Source organism: Mytilus trossulus, chromosome 2, assembly GCF_036588685.1.
Source record: "Mytilus trossulus isolate FHL-02 chromosome 2, PNRI_Mtr1.1.1.hap1, whole genome shotgun sequence".
Lineage (NCBI taxonomy): Eukaryota > Metazoa > Mollusca > Bivalvia > Mytilida > Mytilidae > Mytilus > Mytilus trossulus.
Genome location: NC_086374.1, coordinates 87,494,437 through 87,521,194, shown reverse-complemented (window position 1 = coordinate 87,521,194; position 26,758 = coordinate 87,494,437). Strand labels below are relative to the sequence as shown.

General features: G+C 34.6%; 2 protein-coding genes across 3 annotated transcripts in view; one reads left to right on the top strand and one right to left on the bottom strand.

Annotated features, from left to right (window-relative positions):
• LOC134708251 (uncharacterized) overlaps window positions 1–15,938 on the bottom strand; it is a 51,643-nt gene extending 35,705 nt beyond the window's left edge. The window contains exons 1-3 of the mRNA XM_063568639.1: window positions 15,838–15,938; window positions 15,152–15,178; window positions 13,874–13,953 (exon numbers count right to left, since the gene is read on the bottom strand). Of these exons, the coding sequence (XP_063424709.1) occupies window positions 13,874–13,953; window positions 15,152–15,178; window positions 15,838–15,865 (135 nt within the window). The 5' untranslated portion in view covers window positions 15,866–15,938. The remainder of the gene's footprint in view (window positions 1–13,873; window positions 13,954–15,151; window positions 15,179–15,837) is intronic.
• A 4,167-nt stretch (window positions 15,939–20,105) lies between these two features.
• LOC134708250 (uncharacterized) overlaps window positions 20,106–26,758 on the top strand; it is a 78,649-nt gene continuing 71,996 nt past the window's right edge. The window contains exons 1-5 of one of the 2 annotated variants that reach the window (XM_063568636.1): window positions 20,106–20,646; window positions 23,672–23,844; window positions 24,788–24,866; window positions 25,861–25,933; window positions 26,410–26,570. In XM_063568636.1, the coding sequence (XP_063424706.1) occupies window positions 20,163–20,646; window positions 23,672–23,844; window positions 24,788–24,866; window positions 25,861–25,933; window positions 26,410–26,570 (970 nt within the window). In that variant the 5' untranslated portion in view covers window positions 20,106–20,162. The remainder of the gene's footprint in view (window positions 20,647–23,671; window positions 23,845–24,787; window positions 24,867–25,860; window positions 25,934–26,409; window positions 26,571–26,758) is intronic. The other variant, XM_063568637.1, reaches the window with a different exon arrangement.

The window sequence follows — 26,758 nt, the reverse complement described above, 5'->3', positions numbered from 1 at the left end:
TTCTCGAGGCGATGCTGCATGTTACTGGCTTAAATCTTTCGCTTGATCTCTTGCAACTCCCTGGCGAGCGCCTCACACTGTTTATGGTCTGTAATCTTTATAAACGTTATTTATTTACAGCGTTGACGTGAACTCCCCTAGGCGATGGTTTGAACACTGCTAAGCGTTTGTTTTTAACGTCCCTAAGCGTTGGTTTGAACAGTGATACCTTTCCTGAAACCATAGGCAAAAATTTATCGAAAGGTAAAAAAAATAAAAAAATACATGCATTTCTGCTCGTTTTTCCATAAAATTGAATTGAAAAGATCGAGCGATAAATCTTTGTTGATAAACACTACAATAATTTATCTGACCACAGATGAATTATCACGTTGTGAGTGGTTAAACGCCGTCACGTGGTGACCCCCTATGAGACCGTATGGGGTTAGTAAGTTTCATATGGGGTTCATGACGCGTTAATGGCGACGTCATCTATTAATGTTGTTGTGTTTCCTTGGTTTTTTTCAACAAAACGCCGCAGAAAAAGTCCAGCGTCCGATAAATTCGTTATACGGTTAACTACTGACCCCCTACGGATCCATAGAGGGTGAATAAAATTCATAGGGGACTCGGCCTCCGGCCTCACCCTCTATGGATCCGTAGGGGGTAAGTAGCGAACCATATAACTTATATTATGGACCTATGGGTGGTAGGAATAGGAAAATACGGACTGTCAAACAGGTAAATGCCATATAAAACATGCTAAAAACAATCTAAATGTTCATATAACCCCACTATGAAGGCTATATTATTCTTCAATTATCTAAAAATCTATTTTATTGTACAAAAACTTTCATATTAAAAAAAATCACCATGTCCATAATGCGTAAAACATTTTTAACTGTGTATTGCTGCCTTATCGTTTTTGGTTTCAACCTTATCGGTAAATTAAAGCACTCAAAGTCCGCGTACACCACGAAAGAGACTCTCATCGAATGGGTGGTGTTGACAAAGGTCAGCTGGTATTTCCCTTTTTAGGCAGCTCGATCTTGACTGCCTTACGGTTGACGCAACACTCTTTGTTGGTCTCCAGGACTTTCTTGCTATAAAAGTGTTTCGAGCACCTGTAGCCTTCGATCAGCAATAAGTTGAGTTCTCTCTCCCGCTGTTTACCAACGTTTGAAATGTGCAGCGGGTATACTTCACTATCATCTATTCTAGATACAGTAACCGCCAGGGTGGAATTGGCCTTCTCAAATTCATTAATATTCTTAAGGCTAACAAGATTGAGCTCTGTGTAACCTTGTCCGTTTGTTTTGGGTCTACTTTTTTTTCTGCCTATTTTTATTACAGTCTTCTTGGCTTTGATCCACTACGGCTAATCAATGTACTAGGACTCACCCGGCCAGCGGTCGGTGTTTGTTAATATTGACTTGAAGTTTTACAATTGCCTTCGATGTCCAGCCCTTTTTTCAGAGGTCCACTGTGCAATCTTTTCTCCGATCTTTTCATCCATCTCCTCAAGGCCTAGGTTTCAAGCAAGTCCGTGGTTAAGGTGAAAATCTGGTTTACCCGAGTGAAAGTATCCCTCGTTCTCATCATCCATCTTACCTGTTTGGTTAATTTTCACTGTGCAGCAATACATTGACTTTTTGATCCTTTTTATCCTTTCAATGCACAATCGTCTATAAGTTCCACCCTTGACACCCGAGAGACCTCAAGGTAGGTCGTCACATCCATGTCAATAATGGGGTCATTTTTCAAGTAGTTTTAAAAATACCTTCTTCAGTGGACAAATGGTGGATGTACCTCAATTTTATCCCCAATGGCTTTCCTATCTTCTCTGAATTTTCCTGTAACTTCTCCAGTAGTTGATCTTTCGACATCCTGCTAACCCCTATCGACTCATCCTTTTTGGCCTGGGTGATAATATCCTTCCTCGTATAGGGTTGGGACAAAGCTCAAATAATGTTGATCTTCGTTTCGATCAACTGAACCAACTGATCCTTCCTCATCCGAGAGTACCATCGGAGGTGGTTAATTTCGGCAATACCTCTCAGGGCATTAACGTTTTCAACAACTAATTCCAGCTATTTTAAGCTATTGGATCTATGTCTTTATCCTAACAATCCAAAATAAAATCATTTTAGGTCACCCAAAACAACTACTAGTATCCCCAATTCAATGGGTTTTCAAAAAGTATAAAATTCGTGGTAATCATACCCGGTGCGCCTGGTTTTTTTCATCCCAAAGCTCACAATTAGCAGAGCTCAATTGGTCTCTCTCTTTGCCAAGACGGTGGTCAGCTCCTTATTTAATCTCTCACAATCCCAATTGGAGACAGTTGCCCCCTTCCAACATAAGGTTATAATTTTTGCCTACCTATTAACTATATGTCTGCAGATATTAGACAGATTGAACGATCAGGGGGCTATCACCATTGCCCTGTGCCCTTTGTCCTAACATTTTGATAATTTTTAACTGAAAAGTGACAATATAAGCCCTCCGTAGATATCGAATATAACAATATTCTGGGAAATCCTTCTAATACAACCTTTATATATACAGAGTTTATAATCTAATTAAATTTTATGAACATTGAATGACCAGGGGGGTCTCACACTCATTTAAGCGGTCTCAGGTAGGTTTTCACTGTATATTTTGAATATCCAACTGGCACTTTGGGCGCTCCGTAAACATGAAAGACAGGAAGTGTACCCAAATTCCTTTTAGTCACGTTTGTATCTACCTATTGACTAAATGTCTGCTTAATATTAGGCAGATTGAACGATCAGGGGCTATCACCATTGCCCTGTGCCCTTTGTCCTAACATTTTGATAATTTTTAACTGAAAAGTGACAATATAAGCCCTCCATAGATATCGAATATAACAATATTCTGGGAAATCCTTCTAATACAACCTTTATATATACAGAGTCTATAATTTAATTAAATTTTATGAACATTGAATGACCAGGGGGGTCTCACACTCATTTAAGCGGTCTCAGGTAGGTTTTCACTGTATATTTTGAATATCCAACTGGCACTTTGGGCGCTCCGTAAACATGAAAGACAGGAAGTGTACCCAAATTCCCTTTAGTCACGTTTGTATCTACCGATTGAATATATGTCTGCTTAATATTAGGCAGATTGAACTATCAGGGGGCTATCACCATTGCCCTGTGCCCTTTGTCCTAACATTTTGATAATGTTTAACTGAAAAGTGACAATATAAGCCCTCCATAGATATCGAATATAACAATATTCTGGGAAATCCTTCTAATACAATCTTTATATATACAGAGTCTATAATTTAATTAAATTTTATGAACATTGAATGACCAGGGGGGTCTCACACTCATTTAAGCGGTCTCAGGTAGGTTTTTACTGTATATTTTGAATATCCAACTGGCACTTTGGGCGCTCCGTAAACATGAAAGACAGGAAGTGTACCCAAATTCCTTTTAGTCACGTTTGTATCTACCTATTGACTAGATGTCTGCTTAATATTAGGCAGATTGAACGATAAGGGGGCTATCACCATTGCCCTGTGCCCTTTGTCCTAACATTTTGATAATTTTTAACTGAAAAGTGACAATATAAGCCCTCCATAGATATCGAATATAACAATATTCTGGGAAATCCTTCTAATACAACCTTTATATATACAGAGTCTATAATTTAATTAAATTTTATGAACATTGAATGACCAGGGGGGTCTCACACTCATTTAAGCGGTCTCAGGTAGGTTTTCACTGTATATTTTGAATATCCAACTGGCACTTTGGGCGCTCCGTAAACATGAAAGACAGGAAGTGTACCCAAATTCCCTTTAGTCACGTTTGTATCTACCGATTGACTAGATGTCTGCTTAATATTAGGCAGATTGAACGATCAGGGGGCTATCACCATTGCCCTGTGCCCTTTGTCCTAACATTTTGATAATTTTTAACTGAAAAGTGACAATATAAGCCCTCCATAGATATCGAATATAACAATATTCTGGGAAATCCTTCTAATACAACCTTTCTATATACAGAGTCTATAATTTAATTAAATTTTATGAACATTGAATGACCAGGGGGGTCTCACACTCATTTAAGCGGTCTCAGGTAGGTTTTCACTGTATATTTTGAATATCCAACTGGCACTTTGGGCGCTCCGTAAACATGAAAGACAGGAAGTGTACCCAAATTCCCTTTAGTCACGTTTGTATCTACCGATTGAATATATGTCTGCTTAATATTAGGCAGATTGAACGATCAGGGGGCTATCACCATTGCCCTGTGCCCTTTGTCCTAACATTTTGATAATGTTTAACTGAAAAGTGACAATATAAGCCCTCCATAGATATCGAATATAACAATATTCTGGGAAATCCTTCTAATACAACCTTTATATATACAGAGTATATAATTTAATTAAATTTTATGTACATTGAATGACCAGGGGGGTCTCACACTCATTTAAGCGGTCTCAGGTAGGTTTTCACTGTATATTTTGAATATCCAACTGGCACTTTGGGCGCTCCGTAAACATGAAAGACAGGAAGTGTTCCCAAATTCCTTTTAGTCACGTTTGTATCTACCTATTGACTAGATGTCTGCTTAATATTAGGCAGATTGAACGATAAGGGGGCTATCACCATTGCCCTGTGCCCTTTGTCCTAACATTTTGATAATTTTTAACTGAAAAGTGACAATATAAGCCCTCCATAGATATCGAATATAACAATATTCTGGGAAATCCTTCTAATACAACCTTTATATATACAGAGTCTATAATTTAATTAAATTGTATGAACATTGAATGACCAGGGGGGTCTCACACTCATTTAAGCGGTCTCAGGTAGGTTTTCACTGTATATTTTGAATATCCAACTGGCACTTTGGGCGCTCCGTAAACATGAAAGACAGGAAGTGTACCCAAATTCCTTTTAGTCACGTTTGTATCTACCTATTGACTAGATGTCTGCTTAATATTAGGCAGATTGAACGATAAGGGGGCTATCACCATTGCCCTGTGCCCTTTGTCCTAACATTTTGATAATTTTTAACTGAAAAGTGACAATATAAGCCCTCCATAGATATCGAATATAACAATATTCTGGGAAATCCTTCTAATACAACCTTTATATATACAGAGTCTATAATTTAATTAAATTTTATGAACATTGAATGACCAGGGGGGTCTCACACTCATTTAAGCGGTCTCAGGTAGGTTTTCACTGTATATTTTGAATATCCAACTGGCACTTTGGGCGCTCCGTAAACATGAAAGACAGGAAGTGTACCCAAATTCCCTTTAGTCACGTTTGTATCTACCGATTGACTAGATGTCTGCTTAATATTAGGCAGATTGAACGATCAGGGGGCTATCACCATTGCCCTGTGCCCTTTGTCCTAACATTTTGATAATTTTTAACTGAAAAGTGACAATATAAGCCCTCCATAGATATCGAATATAACAATATTCTGGGAAATCCTTCTAATACAACCTTTATATATACAGAGTCTATAATTTAATTAAATTGTATGAACATTGAATGACCAGGGGGGTCTCACACTCATTTAAGCGGTCTCAGGTAGGTTTTCACTGTATATTTTGAATATCCAACTGGCACTTTGGGCGCTCCGTAAACATGAAAGACAGGAAGTGTACCCAAATTCCTTTTAGTCACGTTTGTATCTACCTATTGACTAGATGTCTGCTTAATATTAGGCAGATTGAACGATAAGGGGGCTATCACCATTGCCCTGTGCCCTTTGTCCTAACATTTTGATAATTTTTAACTGAAAAGTGACAATATAAGCCCTCCATAGATATCGAATATAACAATATTCTGGGAAATCCTTCTAATACAACCTTTATATATACAGAGTCTATAATTTAATTAAATTGTATGAACATTGAATGACCAGGGGGGTCTCACACTCATTTAAGCGGTCTCAGGTAAGTTTTCACTGTATATTTTGAATATCCAACTGGCACTTTGGGCGCTCCGTAAACATGAAAGACAGGAAGTGTACCCAAATTCCTTTTAGTCACGTTTGTATCTACCTATTGACTAGATGTCTGCTTAATATTAGGCAGATTGAACGATAAGGGGGCTATCACCATTGCCCTGTGCCCTTTGTCCTAACATTTTGATAATTTTTAACTGAAAAGTGACAATATAAGCCCTCCATAGATATCGAATATAACAATATTCTGGGAAATCCTTCTAATACAACCTTTATATATACAGAGTCTATAATTTAATTAAATTTTATGAACATTGAATGACCAGGGGGGTCTCACACTCATTTAAGCGGTCTCAGGTAGGTTTTCACTGTATATTTTGAATATCCAACTGGCACTTTGGGCGCTCCGTAAACATGAAAGACAGGAAGTGTACCCAAATTCCCTTTAGTCACGTTTGTATCTACCGATTGACTAGATGTCTGCTTAATATTAGGCAGATTGAACGATCAGGGGGCTATCACCATTGCCCTGTGCTCTTTGTCCTAACATTTTGATAATTTTTAACTGAAAAGTGACAATATAAGCCCTCCATAGATATCGAATATAACAATATTCTGGGAAATCCTTCTAATACAACCTTTATATATACAGAGTCTATAATTTAATTAAATTGTATGAACATTGAATGACCAGGGGGGTCTCACACTCATTTAAGCGGTCTCAGGTAGGTTTTCACTGTATATTTTGAATATCCAACTGGCACTTTGGGCGCTCCGTAAACATGAAAGACAGGAAGTGTACCCAAATTCCTTTTAGTCACGTTTGTATCTACCTATTGACTAGATGTCTGCTTAATATTAGGCAGATTGAACGATAAGGGGGCTATCACCATTGCCCTGTGCCCTTTGTCCTAACATTTTGATAATTTTTAACTGAAAAGTGACAATATAAGCCCTCCATAGATATCGAATATAACAATATTCTGGGAAATCCTTCTAATACAACCTTTATATATACAGAGTCTATAATTTAATTAAATTTTATGAACATTGAATCACCAGGGGGATCTCACACTCATTTAAGCGGTCTCAGGTAGGTTTTCACTGTATATTTTGAATATCCAACTGGCACTTTGGGCGCTCCGTAAACATAAAAGACAGGAAGTGTACCCAAATTCCTTTTAGTCACGTTTGTATCTACCTATTGACTAGATGTCTGCTTAATATTAGGCAGATTGAACGATCAGGGGGCTATCACCATTGCCCTGTGCCCTTTGTCCTAACATTTTGATAATTTTTAACTGAAAAGTGACAATATAAGCCCTCCATAGATATCGAATATAACAATATTCTGGGAAATCCTTCTAATACAACCTTTATATATACAGAGTCTATAATTTAATTAAATTTTATGAACATTGAATGACCAGGGGGGTCTCACACTCATTTAAGCGGTCTCAGGTAGGTTTTCACTGTATATTTTGAATATCCAACTGGCACTTTGGGCGCTCCGTAAACATGAAAGACAGGAAGTGTACCCAAATTCCCTTTAGTCACGTTTGTATCTACCGATTGACTAGATGTCTGCTTAATATTAGGCAGATTGAACGATAAGGGGGCTATCATCATTGCCCTGTGCCCTTTGTCCTAACATTTTGATAATTTTTAACTGAAAAGTGACAATATAAGCCCTCCATAGATATCGAATATAACAATATTCTGGGAAATCCTTCTAATACAACCTTTATATATACAGAGTCTATAATTTAATTAAATTGTATGAACATTGAATGACCAGGGGGGTCTCACACTCATTTAAGCGGTCTCAGGTAGGTTTTCACTGTATATTTTGAATATCCAACTGGCACTTTGGGCGCTCCGTAAACATGAAAGACAGGAAGTGTACCCAAATTCCTTTTAGTCACGTTTGTATCTACCTATTGACTAGATGTCTGCTTAATATTAGGCAGATTGAACGATAAGGGGGCTATCACCATTGCCCTGTGCCCTTTGTCCTAACATTTTGATAATTTTTAACTGAAAAGTGACAATATAAGCCCTCCATAGATATCGAATATAACAATATTCTGGGAAATCCTTCTAATACAACCTTTATATATACAGAGTCTATAATTTAATTAAATTGTATGAACATTGAATGACCAGGGGGGTCTCACACTCATTTAAGCGGTCTCAGGTAGGTTTTCACTGTATATTTTGAATATCCAACTGGCACTTTGGGCGCTCCGTAAACATGAAAGACAGGAAGTGTACCCAAATTCCCTTTAGTCACGTTTGTATCTACCGATTGACTAGATGTCTGCTTAATATTAGGCAGATTGAACGATCAGGGGGCTATCACCATTGCCCTGTGCCCTTTGTCCTAACATTTTGATAATTTTTAACTGAAAAGTGACAATATAAGCCCTCCATAGATATCGAATATAACAATATTCTGGGAAATCCTTCTAATACAACCTTTATATTTACAGAGTCTATAATTTAATTAAATTGTATGAACATTGAATGACCAGGGGGGTCTCACACTCATTTAAGCGGTCTCAGGTAGGTTTTCACTGTATATTTTGAATATCCAACTGGCACTTTGGGCGCTCCGTAAACATGAAAGACAGGAAGTGTACCCAAATTCCTTTTAGTCACGTTTGTATCTACCTATTGACTAGATGTCTGCTTAATATTAGGCAGATTGAACGATAAGGGGGCTATCACCATTGCCCTGTGCCCTTTGTCCTAACATTTTGATAATTTTTAACTGAAAAGTGACAATATAAGCCCTCCATAGATATCGAATATAACAATATTCTGGGAAATCCTTCTTATACAACCTTTATATATACAGAGTCTATAATTTAATTAAATTGTATGAACATTGAATGACCAGGGGGGTCTCACACTCATTTAAGCGGTCTCAGGTAGGTTTTCACTGTATATTTTGAATATCCAACTGGCACTTTGGGCGCTCCGTAAACATGAAAGACAGGAAGTGTACCCAAATTCCTTTTAGTCACGTTTGTATCTACCTATTGACTAGATGTCTGCTTAATATTAGGCAGATTGAACGATAAGGGGGCTATCACCATTGCCCTGTGCCCTTTGTCCTAACATTTTGATAATTTTTAACTGAAAAGTGACAATATAAGCCCTCCATAGATATCGAATATAACAATATTCTGGGAAATCCTTCTAATACAACCTTTATATATACAGAGTCTATAATTTAATTAAATTGTATGAACATTGAATGACCAGGGGGGTCTCACACTCATTTAAGCGGTCTCAGGTAGGTTTTCACTGTATATTTTGAATATCCAACTGGCACTTTGGGCGCTCCGTAAACATGAAAGACAGGAAGTGTACCCAAATTCCTTTTAGTCACGTTTGTATCTACCTATTGACTAGATGTCTGCTTAATATTAGGCAGATTGAACGATAAGGGGGCTATCACCATTGCCCTGTGCCCTTTGTCCTAACATTTTGATAATTTTTAACTGAAAAGTGACAATATAAGCCCTCCATAGATATCGAATATAACAATATTCTGGGAAATCCTTCTAATACAACCTTTATATATACAGAGTCTATAATTTAATTAAATTGTATGAACATTGAATGACCAGGGGGGTCTCACACTCATTTAAGCGGTCTCAGGTAGGTTTTCACTGTATATTTTGAATATCCAACTGGCACTTTGGGCGCTCCGTAAACATGAAAGACAGGAAGTGTACCCAAATTCCTTTTAGTCACGTTTGTATCTACCTATTGACTAGATGTCTGCTTAATATTAGGCAGATTGAACGATAAGGGGGCTATCACCATTGCCCTGTGCCCTTTGTCCTAACATTTTGATAATTTTTAACTGAAAAGTGACAATATAAGCCCTCCATAGATATCGAATATAACAATATTCTGGGAAATCCTTCTAATACAACCTTTATATATACAGAGTCTATAATTTAATTAAATTTTATGAACATTGAATGACCAGGGGGGTCTCACACTCATTTAAGCGGTCTCAGGTAGGTTTTCACTGTATATTTTGAATATCCAACTGGCACTTTGGGCGCTCCGTAAACATGAAAGACAGGAAGTGTACCCAAATTCCCTTTAGTCCCGTTTGTATCTACCGATTGACTAGATGTCTGCTTAATATTAGGCAGATTGAACGATCAGGGGGCTATCACCATTGCCCTGTGCCCTTTGTCCTAACATTTTGATAATTTTTAACTGAAAAGTGACAATATAAGCCCTCCATAGATATCGAATATAACAATATTCTGGGAAATCCTTCTAATACAACCTTTATATATACAGAGTCTATAATTTAATTAAATTGTATGAACATTGAATGACCAGGGGGGTCTCACACTCATTTAAGCGGTCTCAGGTAGGTTTTCACTGTATATTTTGAATATCCAACTGGCACTTTGGGCGCTCCGTAAACATGAAAGACAGGAAGTGTACCCAAATTCCTTTTAGTCACGTTTGTATCTACCTATTGACTAGATGTCTGCTTAATATTAGGCAGATTGAACGATAAGGGGGCTATCACCATTGCCCTGTGCCCTTTGTCCTAACATTTTGATAATTTTTAACTGAAAAGTGACAATATAAGCCCTCCATAGATATCGAATATAACAATATTCTGGGAAATCCTTCTAATACAACCTTTATATATACAGAGTCTATAATTTAATTAAATTGTATGAACATTGAATGACCAGGGGGGTCTCACACTCATTTAAGCGGTCTCAGGTAGGTTTTCACTGTATATTTTGAATATCCAACTGGCACTTTGGGCGCTCCGTAAACATGAAAGACAGGAAGTGTACCCAAATTCCCTTTAGTCACGTTTGTATCTACCGATTGACTAGATGTCTGCTTAATATTAGGCAGATTGAACGATCAGGGGGCTATCACCATTGCCCTGTGCCCTTTGTCCTAACATTTTGATAATTTTTAACTGAAAAGTGACAATATAAGCCCTCCATAGATATCGAATATAACAATATTCTGGGAAATCCTTCTAATACAACCTTTATATATACAGAGTCTATAATTTAATTAAATTGTATGAACATTGAATGACCAGGGGGGTCTCACACTCATTTAAGCGGTCTCAGGTAGGTTTTCACTGTATATTTTGAATATCCAACTGGCACTTTGGGCGCTCCGTAAACATGAAAGACAGGAAGTGTACCCAAATTCCTTTTAGTCACGTTTGTATCTACCTATTGACTAGATGTCTGCTTAATATTAGGCAGATTGAACGATAAGGGGGCTATCACCATTGCCCTGTGCCCTTTGTCCTAACATTTTGATAATTTTTAACTGAAAAGTGACAATATAAGCCCTCCATAGATATCGAATATAACAATATTCTGGGAAATCCTTCTAATACAACCTTTATATATACAGAGTCTATAATTTAATTAAATTGTATGAACATTGAATGACCAGGGGGGTCTCACACTCATTTAAGCGGTCTCAGGTAGGTTTTCACTGTATATTTTGAATATCCAACTGGCACTTTGGGCGCTCCGTAAACATGAAAGACAGGAAGTGTACCCAAATTCCTTTTAGTCACGTTTGTATCTACCTATTGACTAGATGTCTGCTTAATATTAGGCAGATTGAACGATAAGGGGGCTATCACCATTGCCCTGTGCCCTTTGTCCTAACATTTTGATAATTTTTAACTGAAAAGTGACAATATAAGCCCTCCATAGATATCGAATATAACAATATTCTGGGAAATCCTTCTAATACAACCTTTATATATACAGAGTCTATAATTTAATTAAATTTTATGAACATTGAATGACCAGGGGGGTCTCACACTCATTTAAGCGGTCTCAGGTAGGTTTTCACTGTATATTTTGAATATCCAACTGGCACTTTGGGCGCTCCGTAAACATGAAAGACAGGAAGTGTACCCAAATTCCCTTTAGTCCCGTTTGTATCTACCGATTGACTAGATGTCTGCTTAATATTAGGCAGATTGAACGATCAGGGGGCTATCACCATTGCCCTGTGCCCTTTGTCCTAACATTTTGATAATTTTTAACTGAAAAGTGACAATATAAGCCCTCCATAGATATCGAATATAACAATATTCTGGGAAATCCTTCTAATACAACCTTTATATATACAGAGTCTATAATTTAATTAAATTGTATGAACATTGAATGACCAGGGGGGTCTCACACTCATTTAAGCGGTCTCAGGTAGGTTTTCACTGTATATTTTGAATATCCAACTGGCACTTTGGGCGCTCCGTAAACATGAAAGACAGGAAGTGTACCCAAATTCCTTTTAGTCACGTTTGTATCTACCTATTGACTAGATGTCTGCTTAATATTAGGCAGATTGAACGATAAGGGGGCTATCACCATTGCCCTGTGCCCTTTGTCCTAACATTTTGATAATTTTTAACTGAAAAGTGACAATATAAGCCCTCCATAGATATCGAATATAACAATATTCTGGGAAATCCTTCTAATACAACCTTTATATATACAGAGTCTATAATTTAATTAAATTTTATGAACATTGAATGACCAGGGGGGTCTCACACTCATTTAAGCGGTCTCAGGTAGGTTTTCACTGTATATTTTGAATATCCAACTGGCACTTTGGGCGCTCCGTAAACATGAAAGACAGGAAGTGTACCCAAATTCCCTTTAGTCACGTTTGTATCTACCGATTGACTAGATGTCTGCTTAATATTAGGCAGATTGAACGATCAGGGGGCTATCACCATTGCCCTGTGCCCTTTGTCCTAACATTTTGATAATTTTTAACTGAAAAGTGACAATATAAGCCCTCCATAGATATCGAATATAACAATATTCTGGGAAATCCTTCTAATACAACCTTTATATATACAGAGTCTATAATTTAATTAAATTGTATGAACATTGAATGACCAGGGGGGTCTCACACTCATTTAAGCGGTCTCAGGTAGGTTTTCACTATATATTTCTTTTTTGGGCATTCCATAAATATTTCTATTGATAATTCATAATGTTTTCTAGAGTTAGTGGTTTTTCTTTTTGTTTAAAGAAATAGCATGTATAAAAGTAAATCTTTGAAGTTGTTTTATTGACAACAATCTATATTATATAAAGACAAATATGCAACATAGAAAAGGGTTTATATTCGAGGACAACTAGAACTTACAACAGCTTGGAGAGGTCATTTTACGATTTCCTACGTATCTTATCAGTCATTATAACTATGAAAATCATGTTTTTAATGTTATCAAGTATTTCTTTTTTTTCAAGATTTTCAACAATTTTTTGAATATCCAACCGACTGCTAGCAGCCGGTTGGATATTGAATATCGAATATCGAATAACGAACCGGCTGCTAACTTCACATACATCAATTATCTGATTGTTCATGTTAAACCCGTGCTTTTTGTTGTTTGTTTACTATAAGGTGACAATCGGTTAACTTCGACCCCAAAACACGGCATTTAATGAGCAGCCATATCTGTATATCATAACAGACAGAGTGAAAAACAATTGACGATTACACTTGATATATTTGCGTAAAAAAATGAGAAAATCGTGCACAGAGGACTAAGTTTATGATGTATACATGCATTAGTTCAAGAATTGGATAAACATTATTTTTCACCACTTACTCGTTTCATCTGACTTTAAAAGAAGATTTTTTTGTTGATTTCACATAAATTGAAAAATGCATCATGACTGCTTTTCTACATACTTGTAAAGCTATAACTGGTAAATGCATCTATATAATCATTTTGGTGCTTTAAAAATGGCACTTTCTTTAATGTTTTTGTTCATGTCCTCGTTAGTATTATTATACATAAGATTTCATTACAAATAAAAAAACGTGTATATTCAAAATCAAACACATCGTATACATAAACTAAAGGTTACCTCATGTTCCGCACATGTAACCACGTTTTCACAATCATGAGGTTCAGCTACACGGTCACATGACATGCATTCTACAGCACCTATGAAAAGTTGATAAATGTTCAGTAACTACCATATTAACAACTTATTTAGTTGCATATGCAACAAGCTCTAAGCGCATTGCGCATTGATTGCAAAGTTGTTTTGGCTTTTTCTAATCATGTAAATTAACGACGAAAAAATTCGGTCCAACGTGCACATGTTTGCAGTCACGTCTCGGGTCGCTATGGCCGAGTTCACTTGAAACTCTACAATCGACTTCAGAGTTAATAGATTATTACGTGGACGCACTCGAGTTGATATTCGGAAGAACTTTAAGTATTTCTAGGTGCGGCCCTGACCAAGCATAAAAAATAAAATATTCTCATTGGTTTGACGTCATTCAAGAGTTTCTCGAGTTTAGCCCTGGCTCGGTGAGGGATGAAACCAGAATACAAGGGGTGTATTCGAGAGGTTCAAATAAAATCGTATTGTTGAAACCCGAGTAAGTAAAGTTAACTCGAGAGTTTCAAGTGAACTCTGCCATGAGAGTTACAGTTTAATGACTTAAAGTACAACAGAGATACACAATTAACCGAAAAGACACTAATTGTCGAAATACGCATCTGAAGCATTAAAATTGTAACCGTTTATATTATATATACCACATGCGGTAATGTTATTAGATTACACATAGGTATTTTACAGCCACATATATATAAATTGTTCCACATTTTGTAATGCGATGACCTTTAAAAAAAAATAATAATATGCAGTATCGGTTTTGCTCATTGTTGAATGCAGAACTCTTTATAATATTGCTTGCATCTACATCCTTTGGTACCTGGTAGATAGTTTCTCAATTACAATGAAATTGTATCCCTATTTTGTTTTACAAATTTCAGTAATGTTGTCATAAACTTTTGAATTTTGTATTGATTTCTTTTCTACTCATGTTGATTCACTTTTTGATAGTTTCAAACATGATCATGATGAGCCATATAGGACTTGACACTTGTCTCGACTCTATGTAATTTAGAATAAGTTACGTGTTAAGATTCGTCTATAGTCTGGCTGGCCATTTAGAGCTTGACATTTGTCCATGCTGAGTTCATTTAAGGCTTTACACTTATTTTTGTATTTGACACTTGTTCATGATTGAAGACCGTACGTTGACCTCTTGTTGTTTTATTATACTTTTCGTCTCTCTGACGTTTACCCCAAATCACAGGGTTTTTTTTAAATTAAAATATGTCTTACCTTCTGTATACTGTACACATATCAGCACTAAAATAGATTTATTTATTGACTTATAAATAAAGTACAAATCTAGAATATGCATTACAAAAAGTTTAAATAAAGTCCTGTTTTCTTGGCATTAGAGCTTGACAATTTTAATTTTCTTTATTTTCATATATTGACTTGTATTTTCTTCAAAGTGATTTTCATAATAACATAACGGATACAGCTAATATTTTAGACGAACAGTTCTTGTAAGATGCATAACTTGCAACTAACTTAGTGACACTTACAATGTCTGACACGATTCATCAATGTATGGTCTGATTGAAAACTGTTTGAGTGAGATACAAAATACATCCAAGTAAAGTTTATGTACTTATATAATGACAAATTATTTATTTTTATGTTATAGCATAGTTTATGAATTTTTTAACTGGCGGGAAATATCATTTTTGATCATAATAGATATTACTATAAAGATTTAAATAGAATCATAATCTGTGAACTATTGACGGTCATTTCCATTTCATTTGAAATTCATCGAACCGATCAAATACTGTGTCCTTCAAATCATTATGTCACTTTAGGTACAAATGTTAAATATGACTTGGAAAATGTTTCAAACAGCATGGAGGTAAACTCTATAGAAATTGAAACTTCGGAAAACATTTTATACATGTAAATACAAAAGGAATAAAACTTACGCCAAATAAAAATGTGCAGATTGGCCATAATATTATGCAGTCACCAGATAAGGCCCAAGTTTCATGTAAAGGAAGCGAACTAAGTTGTGACACTTTGACCTTGAATTGCCTCATTCCTTTAGATAACAATACTGGCACTATATTAAGTAAGTTAATAGATAATATGTCGCATGCACTGGTTCCTGTACGGAATATACCAAAAAGAAACCAAATATGGGTCGCATAAATTTATTAACTATGGTAAAACATAAAAATAGATATATTTGTCATGTTATAAGTATATAAACTTAACTTGGATTAATTTTTCATTTCACTCAAACAGTTCTCAATCAGACCATACATTGATGAATCGTGTCAGACATTCTAAGTGTCATTAAGTTAGATGCAAGTCATGCATCTTACAAAAACTGTTCGTCTAAATTATTAGATGTATCCGTTATGTTATTATGAAAATCAGTTTGAAGAAAATACATGACATGGATATTGGTATGCCAATTTCTTTAATGAAATCCATACACAATGCTAAAAATTAAAAAAATGCAGACAACGTTCGAAATTGGGCAGCAAATCATTCACCTTTCTTGAGTTATGTGTCTATTAACTGGGAAAATTGCATATTTTTTTCAGTTTCAACACTTTTACGTCCAAACTTATTTTTCAGGGTATCCGAGTTTACATACGGTTGTGTAGTGAGGTTTGTGAGTGCTAACGCTTAAGTAAAAAGATATTGACCACTGAAATGTCTACCTAGTATATTGAAATGGACACAGATCACGACAAGGTGGAAAATCTGTTTAATCCTGAAAAAAACCCATTTGGAATTGAATGAGCGCTAAACTGATTGAGATAAGATATGCATCACAGCTTTGCCTGAGTTACGTGGTGCACGTTTGAAAGTCATGATCAAAGTAATGTCAGATAACTGTATATTATTTCTTTTAGAATTACAAATGGCTCTAGAAAGGTACGAAAATAAGGTCGTTTAAAGATCGACCAGACCATGATTACAACCGTAGAACTTGCTTTGGTAAAATGTTTTAATTAAGATGAGCTTCAAGCGTCATGAATAGGCTTGAGCAGATACTATGTTACCATTCAAGATTAAGAAGGAGAAACAGGTAACAATAAGGACGTCACCTGTAAGTTCGTGTTGCTTATTCTTAAGTTTTCTATGTTGTTTCATGTGTTCTATTGTTTGTCTGATTGTCTTCTTTCGTATTTAGCCAGGCGTTGTCAGTTTTAAGCTGCTTTTGATTAAACATTTTACTCTATACTTTAAAGCTTCCATAAATCGGAGTGTCTTGAACTTACTGTTTTTTCAGTACTGTGCTGTAAATATGACACTGAATGCTATTTCGTTACTCCAACTTTTGCCAAAACAACTCTATTTAACTTCGCAAGTAGCTTAATGTTCTGATTAACACTGCTCCATATGTTATGTTTATACTTTGTAATATCAAAAATATTAAAATTGGATTGACAAAAGAAGAAAAAAACATGTTTTAAGTTATTACAGCTTTATTTCTTGTACGAAAAATATCAATACTACTAAGTAAATATAAGTCCGGTTGTAACTGATGTTAAATGAAATCAACTAATCAAATCAATGATGTGAAGATCTAGACTTTCCTGCTTCACCAAGAACCTTGCCGCTGTCTAAATCAACGATCTGTGAAACCATTCTTACTACAGGTACCCTAACATTCACCTTTTTCATTACAACTCTTGGAACCTTCTTAAATGTAACGACAGGTATCCTTCTTGTCTCAAAAACTGTCTTAGTTAATGGAACTTGAACAATTTTACCAATTCCTCCACTAAGCTGATATGAATTCTCTGAACCAGGAATTCTGGATTTTCTGTTATTATTCCTTGCAATAATGACTCTATGACCTGTATTTGTTGTTACTGGGCCATATTGATAGAAATTAGCATTATCATGTATTCTTGTGTTGCGGAAAGGTTGTAATCTACGAGGGTCTAATCCATGTGTTCTGCCACCCACCATTGGTGGCGCAGGTAGTACAGGAGCAGGTTCATAAGGGCCAAAGCGCAATGGACTTCCTATAACATCAGTCATACATAGGGTCCAAACGAAAACAAAAAGTAACATTGTATAACCTGAAAGAGAAAAAACAAACCAAGATACTGAACTCCCAGGAAAATTTAAAACGGAAAGTCCCTAATCAAATGGCAAAATCAAAATCTCAAATACATGGATATGTGGATATGATTCCACAGAAATCGAACAGTGAAGGATTTTTCTTGACAGTGAAGGTAACATGTACTGATATTTCAACACTAAATTGTCAATTCCAATGAACAAGAAAAAAAAAGATTAACTAATCAATTGTCGGAAAGATGAATGAATAGTGTTTTCTATTTATAAAAATATATGTTGATGTATACATGAAATCTAGTGATTAATCAATGTACCTATCAACCTGGTAACAATTAATTTATGGTGGGTCAAAGACCTTCGGCTTCTCGTTTCATTCTGTACTAAAATTTAAAAGAAACGCTAATGTTTCTATGCACATTAGTTCACATAGTTAAAGTTAAAAAAAAATCCTGTTTTGAATAGATTACATTGTGGTATCATTATGCGCAGAATCTGTTAATGGTAAAATCAATTATTCTTTATAAACTTGCAATACTGACAAAACATTAGTACTGATAGAAGAAAATAAACGGGCTTGTGTTAAATCGAGTTTGAAAATATTTTCAAACGTACTTAAAATGTAACTTGAACAAGTTTTAAAATAAAATGCGATATATATGCACGAATTATTTTATCTTAATATATATTTTGGTATTCAAAGTTTGGTCTTTTTCTATGTATAGAAAAAATAAAAATTGATGAAATTATCTGTCTTGCTTTCTATTAATTATATTTGGAAATTAAACGCGTACTACAAATACAATTTATGCAGAAACTTCAAAAATATTCAGATGTTTTGAAATTGCTATATTTTGAATATATCTAAATTATTATTCTAATCGTTTTGATTTTCGAAATAGTCTATCTTTTAATAAAAATATCAAAACCTTATGCTAACTCACCAATATGTAAACACTGCAGCTTGTACTGACCGGATATGAAGATTGAGCTTTACAAAGATATCATGACAAAATAGATCTGTACGTCACAACTCATCTGTCAAACTAATTGTGCATTTCCAATAGTTAACCTTAATTAAATTGATCAATTTAGATCAGTTTATATAAAGGTACAACAACGTGACCTGATGATTTAACAAATCGGTATGTTGTGGTTTTAAGAGTTTTTTTCTGAAGTAAATTCATTGACTTTAAAGTGAGAATATTCGGTTGTTTATTGTGGTTTATAAGCATGACAAGCAAACTGAAGCATTGCACATCGTTTTCAGACATCGTAGATTCTTAGAATATATCTAATTTCGAGGAAAGCTTTTAGGACAAATTTGTTTTCGATGGGACTCACGTTAAAAGAGGGACGAAATATACCAAAGGGACAGTCAAACTCATAAATCTAAAACAAACTGATAACGCCATGGCTAAAAATGAAAACGACAAACAGACAAACAATAGTACACATGACACAACATAGAAAACTAAAGAATAAACAACACGAACCCCACCAAAATACTAGGGGTGATCTCAGGTGCTCCGGAAGGGTAAGCAGACCCTGCTCCACATGCGGCACCCGTCGTGTTGCTTATGTGATTACATTTATCGTGTACCTTTTTTTTTTGCAATGCTGATACGACATAGTTGAACTGCCCTCGAATACATAGAACGAGTTTACTGTCAGTGTTCATAATACAAAAAGCATGTCCCTGTTGTCTGAATAAATTGGCACTGTTGTTAGAAACAGCAACCCTCTTGTTCCCCAATTATCGGTAACAGAATCATGTACACTATTCCCAAGCTTTAGGTGCTCACATGAAATTGTATGGAAAATTTGTATTTCAAACCAGCAGAGATTTTCCAAAAAAAATAACTATTTTCACAATGAAGATGTTGTTTGGCTTATAAAAAATTATATAAAGGATGCATCACCTTAATAAACAATTGATGATTGAAACTTTTTTTAATAGAAGATGATAAAAAATACATTTGCAATTGTTATCCGTGATTATCGAAACAATTTTAAATCTATGATCACACTTTTTCACACTGTGACTCCTGATAAACAAATAAAGGTAAATAACTGGAGAAAAATAAGAGATAATGTTATAATATTTGTGACACATCGTATGATTATTAGAAATACATGTATCATGTAAATTACTTTATAATCAGCTTGACGTGTGTTTTACAGTGCATGTGAAATTATTGCAAAAATGTTTCTGAAATTTGTTTGTATACTTTATATTGTAACTAGTATTGTCACGTCTGAAAAACAAATCAATTATAAGAAGATGATGGAGACTATAGAGCGTCCGAAATTTTCAATAACTCCAAAAGAAGCAGACGATTTTATAGCAGGAACTTACGATATTCTAAATGATATGAATTTCAAAAACCTTTTTTTGCAATCTTTTACGAATAGTGAATTTAATCAATGGGATAGTAATTTACAAGACAATACAACAACTAATGCTAACGGACCATCAACCCCTGGCACAGGTCCAACCTCTCCTATGTCAACTGGAGAATCCTTTACTACGGAACAGACAAATAGCATGACACAACAAACAACAATATCTCAAACAACTGTTAATACACCAACAACCATCCAACCGCTAGTTGTATCTGAACTATGTCGTAATCAAATAAACGCTACAGGAGAAGCCATCTTACGAAGAGAACTTTGGGCATTAGCGAGTAAGTTCTTATTACGATAATTAAAAATGAAACTTTTGAAATGTTTAAACGATATTTGCCATTTTGATTTCAGATAGTAATTCTTTAAAGTTGAGACGTGTTAGTAGTTGTTGCTAAAAGGAATTAGACTTTGGTCATTTACTTTTCAATCACCACGAAAACCTTATAGTATTCCCTTTGCAAAACTCCAATGTAATGACTCCGGTTTTTTCTTGTGAATTAAGATAATTTAGGGTAATCTTCGTGTGGAGAATAGATTCACGCTATATTTTGACGTTAAATCAAATCAACATATAAGGTTATACCACTGTCCCAGGTTAGGGGGAGGGTTGGGATCCCGCTAACATGTTTAACCCCGCCACATTATTTATGTATGTGCCTTTCCCAAGTCAGGAGCCTGTAATTCAGTGGTTTTCGTTTGTTTATGTGTTACATATTTGTTTTTCGTTCATTTTTTTTAAATAAATAAGGCCGTTAGTTTTACATTGTCTTATCGGGACCTTTTATAGCCGACTATATGCGGTATGGGCTTTGCTCATTGTTGAAAGCCGTACAGTGACCTATAGTTGTTAATGTTTGTGTCATGTTGGTCTTTTTTGGATAGTTGTCTCATTGGCAATCATACCACGTCTTCTTTTTTATATATTGGTGGTAATAACTTTGCCAATCAAGATGGGGATTTGCTGCGACTACAGAAACAAGTAACCAATATGATCCACAATCGGCCATATTTCAATAAAGTTTGGATATTTTGTAGCAAAAAAAAGTCAACAAAAATTAAAATGATATGTTTTTAATATTCAAGATGAAATATATGCTAAGTTGATGGCTAATTTTAACTATTACTTTGCTATGTTTGATGCATTGGATGATTGGTCGACTGTCGTTTTTCTCATAATGGGAAAATATATTTTTATACTGAATCAATTGAACGTAGAACATTATGTGTACACTTACTTAAATAATATAACGTTGTCGTTTTTTTCTAGACCAGTAAAACATTATCTCCCTGTGTTATCACTACAAATTTTAAGTTTCTATATGAAATCTATGTTGAAAAGAATTATTGATCTTCAAATATGTTTTCCCACTGATATTGGCCTTTGACAAAAAAATAAGTATCTTTTTTATTTTTATAAATACCACACATTTCACTAAAGATAAAAATCGTAGTCATATAACCAGAACATTTCATGTCCTGGCTCTTGATCTCTGTGCTTTTTGCGTTTGATATTAACCTTGCGAGTTTGATATTGACCTTGAGCAATGAATGTAGTATCATGATTAAAGTACATACATGTATGATAACATTCTGTGAATGAATAAAACGTTCTACGTGTGTTGATTATTTGAACCAGGTATATATATAGTTGTGGTGTTTATAGTTTTAATATCACAATGTTTACCGGTATCAATCAGATAATGAAAAACAGGAGCGTTGACCTGACTGCCAGTGCGTTGAATCGGGAGCAGACGTACTTTCTGCGTCTTCATTTTATGGATTAAAAATGAATGATATCTATTAAAATGCGTAGAAAACACAGCCACTGACAATCATTTTTTCTTAATTAACTTTATTTTAAGGACTTTCTCTTTTGGCTTTGCAGCCTTTCTTTGTAAAAACTGAAAATAACCTCCAAATATTTGTTGTCCTTTGGTCTTTATATTATTTATTAATAAAATAAAATAAAATAAAGAAACAATACCCAGGACACAACATAACGTTAAGGTATATAGCGTTTGACGCTTGACGGTAAAGATCATTACTATCTTAGAGTGTGGTGTCACGATACTTCTTTTTTGACAAGTTATAGAAAATTATAGAAAACGTCATCAGCTCGAACTCAAACTATAGACAATTTTATATACAGGGGTTCTTTAATTCTTTCGAGAGCTTTTTTACAGTGTTATTTCACCCATTTCTTGCTATTTGAGGGATAAGACATGAAGAAAAAATATGTAAAATTGTACAAAAACATATCCCAAATAGAATCTTGTTTTTAAGTAAATTATGTCTTGTTATATTAAACCGAATATTTCAGTATTCATGATATTTTACTAAATCAAGGGACGATAACTGTGTTTTCGGACTTTTAAAAAAATATGTATAAGCATTAACGGGGAATCAGTACAACTGGTATTTTGAATTAAAACTTGCATTACAAAAACACGAAAGAATTGACAATAACAAAACAATCAACTAAATTCGGAAAATTGTACAAAAGCAAATCCAAATTAGTCTTTCTTAAGTAAAACATATGTTGTTATGAAATAGAACATTTCAGTGTTTTATGATGTTCAACTATTTTATTCCTTTTTTTCATTAAGTATTCTTACCGTATAATCCGATTGACAGAGCGTGTTTCAAGTATCCATTATGTTGTATATGGGTCACAATGTCATCATTTTATGGGAAGCAGATTGAAAAAAGAAAGGTTTCTTGTTTTTTAATCCTGTTGATTAGAAAGCTTATATATTCTTGGCTTGCTCTGATTTGATCAATAGAATCTATCATGTTCGATTTTTTATATGAGATACAGTGATAATTGCATTGATGAGGTAGGGATGCCAATTCAGACAAATATCCGCAAATGTGCTAAATCCAAAAAATAAAATAAATCATGCAGTGTTCCACAATACAGGTTTTACATATAAAATGAGACATTATCGTTGGTGTGCGCGTTCAATGCACATTAGGACTTATTCTGCCAAAGTTGATAAATGCTTTGGGATGTTTAACCAATAGGGGAACACCTTTGGGAAATGGTAAAACCTGTCAAATGGTTTTCTCGCTCTGATGAAGACCCATTGGTGGCCTTCGGCTGTTTTTGTTTTGCTTTTTGGTCGAGTTGTTATTTCGTTAAAACATTGCCATTTTCATTTTCAATTTTAGTTCATTATATTAGTAGTACAGTCTCCAATGTAAAGGGAACTTATCCAACATTTAATAAATAAATCATATGTAACGCTTTTGAATATATCTTCAGAACACATTCTTTATGCTGTTTTTTTTCTTCTTTTGTAGTGGTAGATGCGTTCGGAAAACCACAATCAAATATCCTTGGATCCCTCGGCAGTCCGATCATGTGGATTGGAGATTACGATGAATGCATATCTATACAAGCTAAAACAGAACGGGACCAAATAAAGTACACATTCAAGGGACAATTCTGTGTAGCTTCTTCTAATGTTAATAATGTAAGTACAGATACAAAGGCCAATAGTATTTGCTTCTAATAATGTCAATAAAATTAGTACAATTAAAAGGCATTCTGTCTACTCAATTTGTGTAATTTGCTTTTACCGTGTATTGTAACATCGTTTTGTTAAGCTTGCATTAGCTTACTTCACGGCTCATGGCTCAATGGTAAGTGTTTGTGTTTTGGTCTATTTTTCTTACACTATAAGCAAAATGTCAACTATATGTAATGCATACATTGATTGTAAATAAACTCATCATAGATACCAGGACTAAATTTAGTATGTACGCCAGACGCGCGTTTCGTCTACAAAAGACTCATCAGTGACGCTCGAATCCAAAAAGTTAAAAGGCCATTTAAAGTACGAAGTTGAAGAGCATTGAGGACAAAATTTCCTAAATTTTTGCCAAATACAGCTAAGGTAATCTATGCCTGAGGTACTAAAGCCTTAGTTTTTGAAAAAAATCAAAAAATTGTAAACAGTAAATTTATAAATATGACCATATCAAGGTGTTTTACATGACTGTCTGTACATCATTCAAGTTCATGGTTAATTGTTCAATGTTTAGTTTTCCTGTATAAGTCTGTTTCTTATAAACTATTTTTATCAATAAGTAGGTCAACTGTATTGATTAATTGTAAGGTGCACATGTGTTTCCTATTTAATGTATCTGACCTTGACCTCATTTTCATGGATCAAGTTAAGCTAACGAAGTCTTGATTAATCACTTTTCTCATTTCATCATTGGTTTCGTGTTTAGGTAGGCTACTGTTTTTTCCTTTTCTATATTTTAGATTCTATCATAATTTCTATTTTGTATTATCTTTTACAAATGGAACTAGATTTTAAAATCATTAGATCTGTATGCATAGTTTTTACCATAGAAGAAAAACATACGCCCTTCTTCTCGTACTTAGAATACAATGTTTTATCCTTCCAGATTGCAATACTTAACCTTGGCGTGTGTGTACCAAACAGTTGTAGTAAAACCGATGTTATGATTTTATTAAAAACAACAGGTACTACCATTACTGTATATTATCGCTATTTTGTGCATTTTTCATTTGATTTTTTTGTGTGATAATTTTCATATCACATGCTTCTCGCTTGAGATGGAAAAATTATCGCTAGAAACTAAGGAGTCCACGTGGCGAACTTGCTAACGAAATTGACATTGAAATTGACAACGTCTTCATAGGAAAAATAGCGATAAACAGATTATCATTGGTCATCTCAACTCGATTGCTTTTCTCACTTTCGCTGTACCAGCTCAAGCGAGAAAATCAATCTCGTTGAGATAATCAAAGATAATCTATAATTATCCATTATATCCGCGAATAAGTATGTGCTTGTCCTTATTGTTATTTGATACAGTATGTTCTCGCTTGAGCAACGTTTTTATGTATAAAAAGCAATGACTACGCCTCCAAATGATTTAGCATTTATTTCAAGGACTTGCCTTAAACATTGAAGCTTTACAGCTTCTACGGAATGTGGATCATTAAAAAGCTAACTTCAAAGACTGTTTTGTCCTCTGCTTTTTTATATTATTATTTCTGCGATTTGTACTAATCTTTCAACGATACAATATTAACTTAAAGTTACAATTGTTTTTATTGTAACCGAACGTAAATAAACAACAAAAGGGGTGAAAATTGATGCTACTAAAATGGCAATGCTAGTTCAACAAAGTAGAACTCTAAGTAAAAACAATATATGTTGTTTTTTTTAAGCTTATTGGGGTTTAGTATATGGTATTTTGACATACACTATTCATCGTTTTCGCAGCCTGTTAATGATCAAAGCTCCATTAGAAGTGTTCATAAAACAGCTTTGATAGCCAAAGAAAAGATTAAATAAGGACAAAACAGTTCAAAGAGGGTCGAAGGAAGTAGTCGAACTACCTTATTTTTTAGCCCTGCATATGGAAATTGTAGCCTTGTTATGCCCCAAATCAAGACAATTATAAAAGGATAGTTTGGAGAAACTAAAAGAACACATTTTTATTTGCAGTATTACCAACTGTGTATAGTGTATCATGTCCAGAGCATGACAGACCTTTAGATACTAGGGCTACAATTGTATTGTGAGTATGATATTCTTCACAAATGTATCTTTAGTTATCTGTTCTTTACCCTTATTATTTTTCTTTGTTAATATTAAGAAAAATAAATAGTCAGCGGTTAAGAATAGAATGATAAAGTCTGTTCAACTAAAATACATATATTAAACCCTATTAATATATTCTAGAATGAAAAAGTACGTGACTTTTTAAAGAAAAGTCTTATGTCAGCGTTACACAACATGTATATAAATCATACAAAAGCAAAAAATAGTATAGACTAGGTGATGGTGTGTTTGTCCATTAAAGGGTTTAAAATAGAACTGCAGATGTTTGTCTTTCAAGTTTTCCAGCGATTCCTCATACTCAAATACCAATTACTAATGTATGTGTGTCTCCAAGATGCTTTTCACGGTATTAAACTTATTGAATGAACCATGCTCATCACTTATCATTGTTATTTTATCCAATTCTTAAACTGATATGTATTCCTTTTGTAGGGTAGTATGTTCAATTTTTATAGCCTTTCTGGTAATAGGAACATGTTATGACGTCATAGCGATTCAATGGCCTAGCTGGAGTAAAGAAAATGATGATTCAAACTCTTCCGAAATTGATGAAAATACCCATTTGATAAATGGACAGACACAAAATACACAAGGTATACAATTATTTTAGTACATGATAATCATGCGTATATATATATATATGCACAACATCGTAGCCACTAGTTAACAATTTTTTTTTTCTGTGACGTATTAAATTTATATTCAGATCCATTTTGTTACATCTTGTGATCAATTTTATTTGGCAATCGTCAATGGCAGTCAGCAGGGTTAAAGAACATCA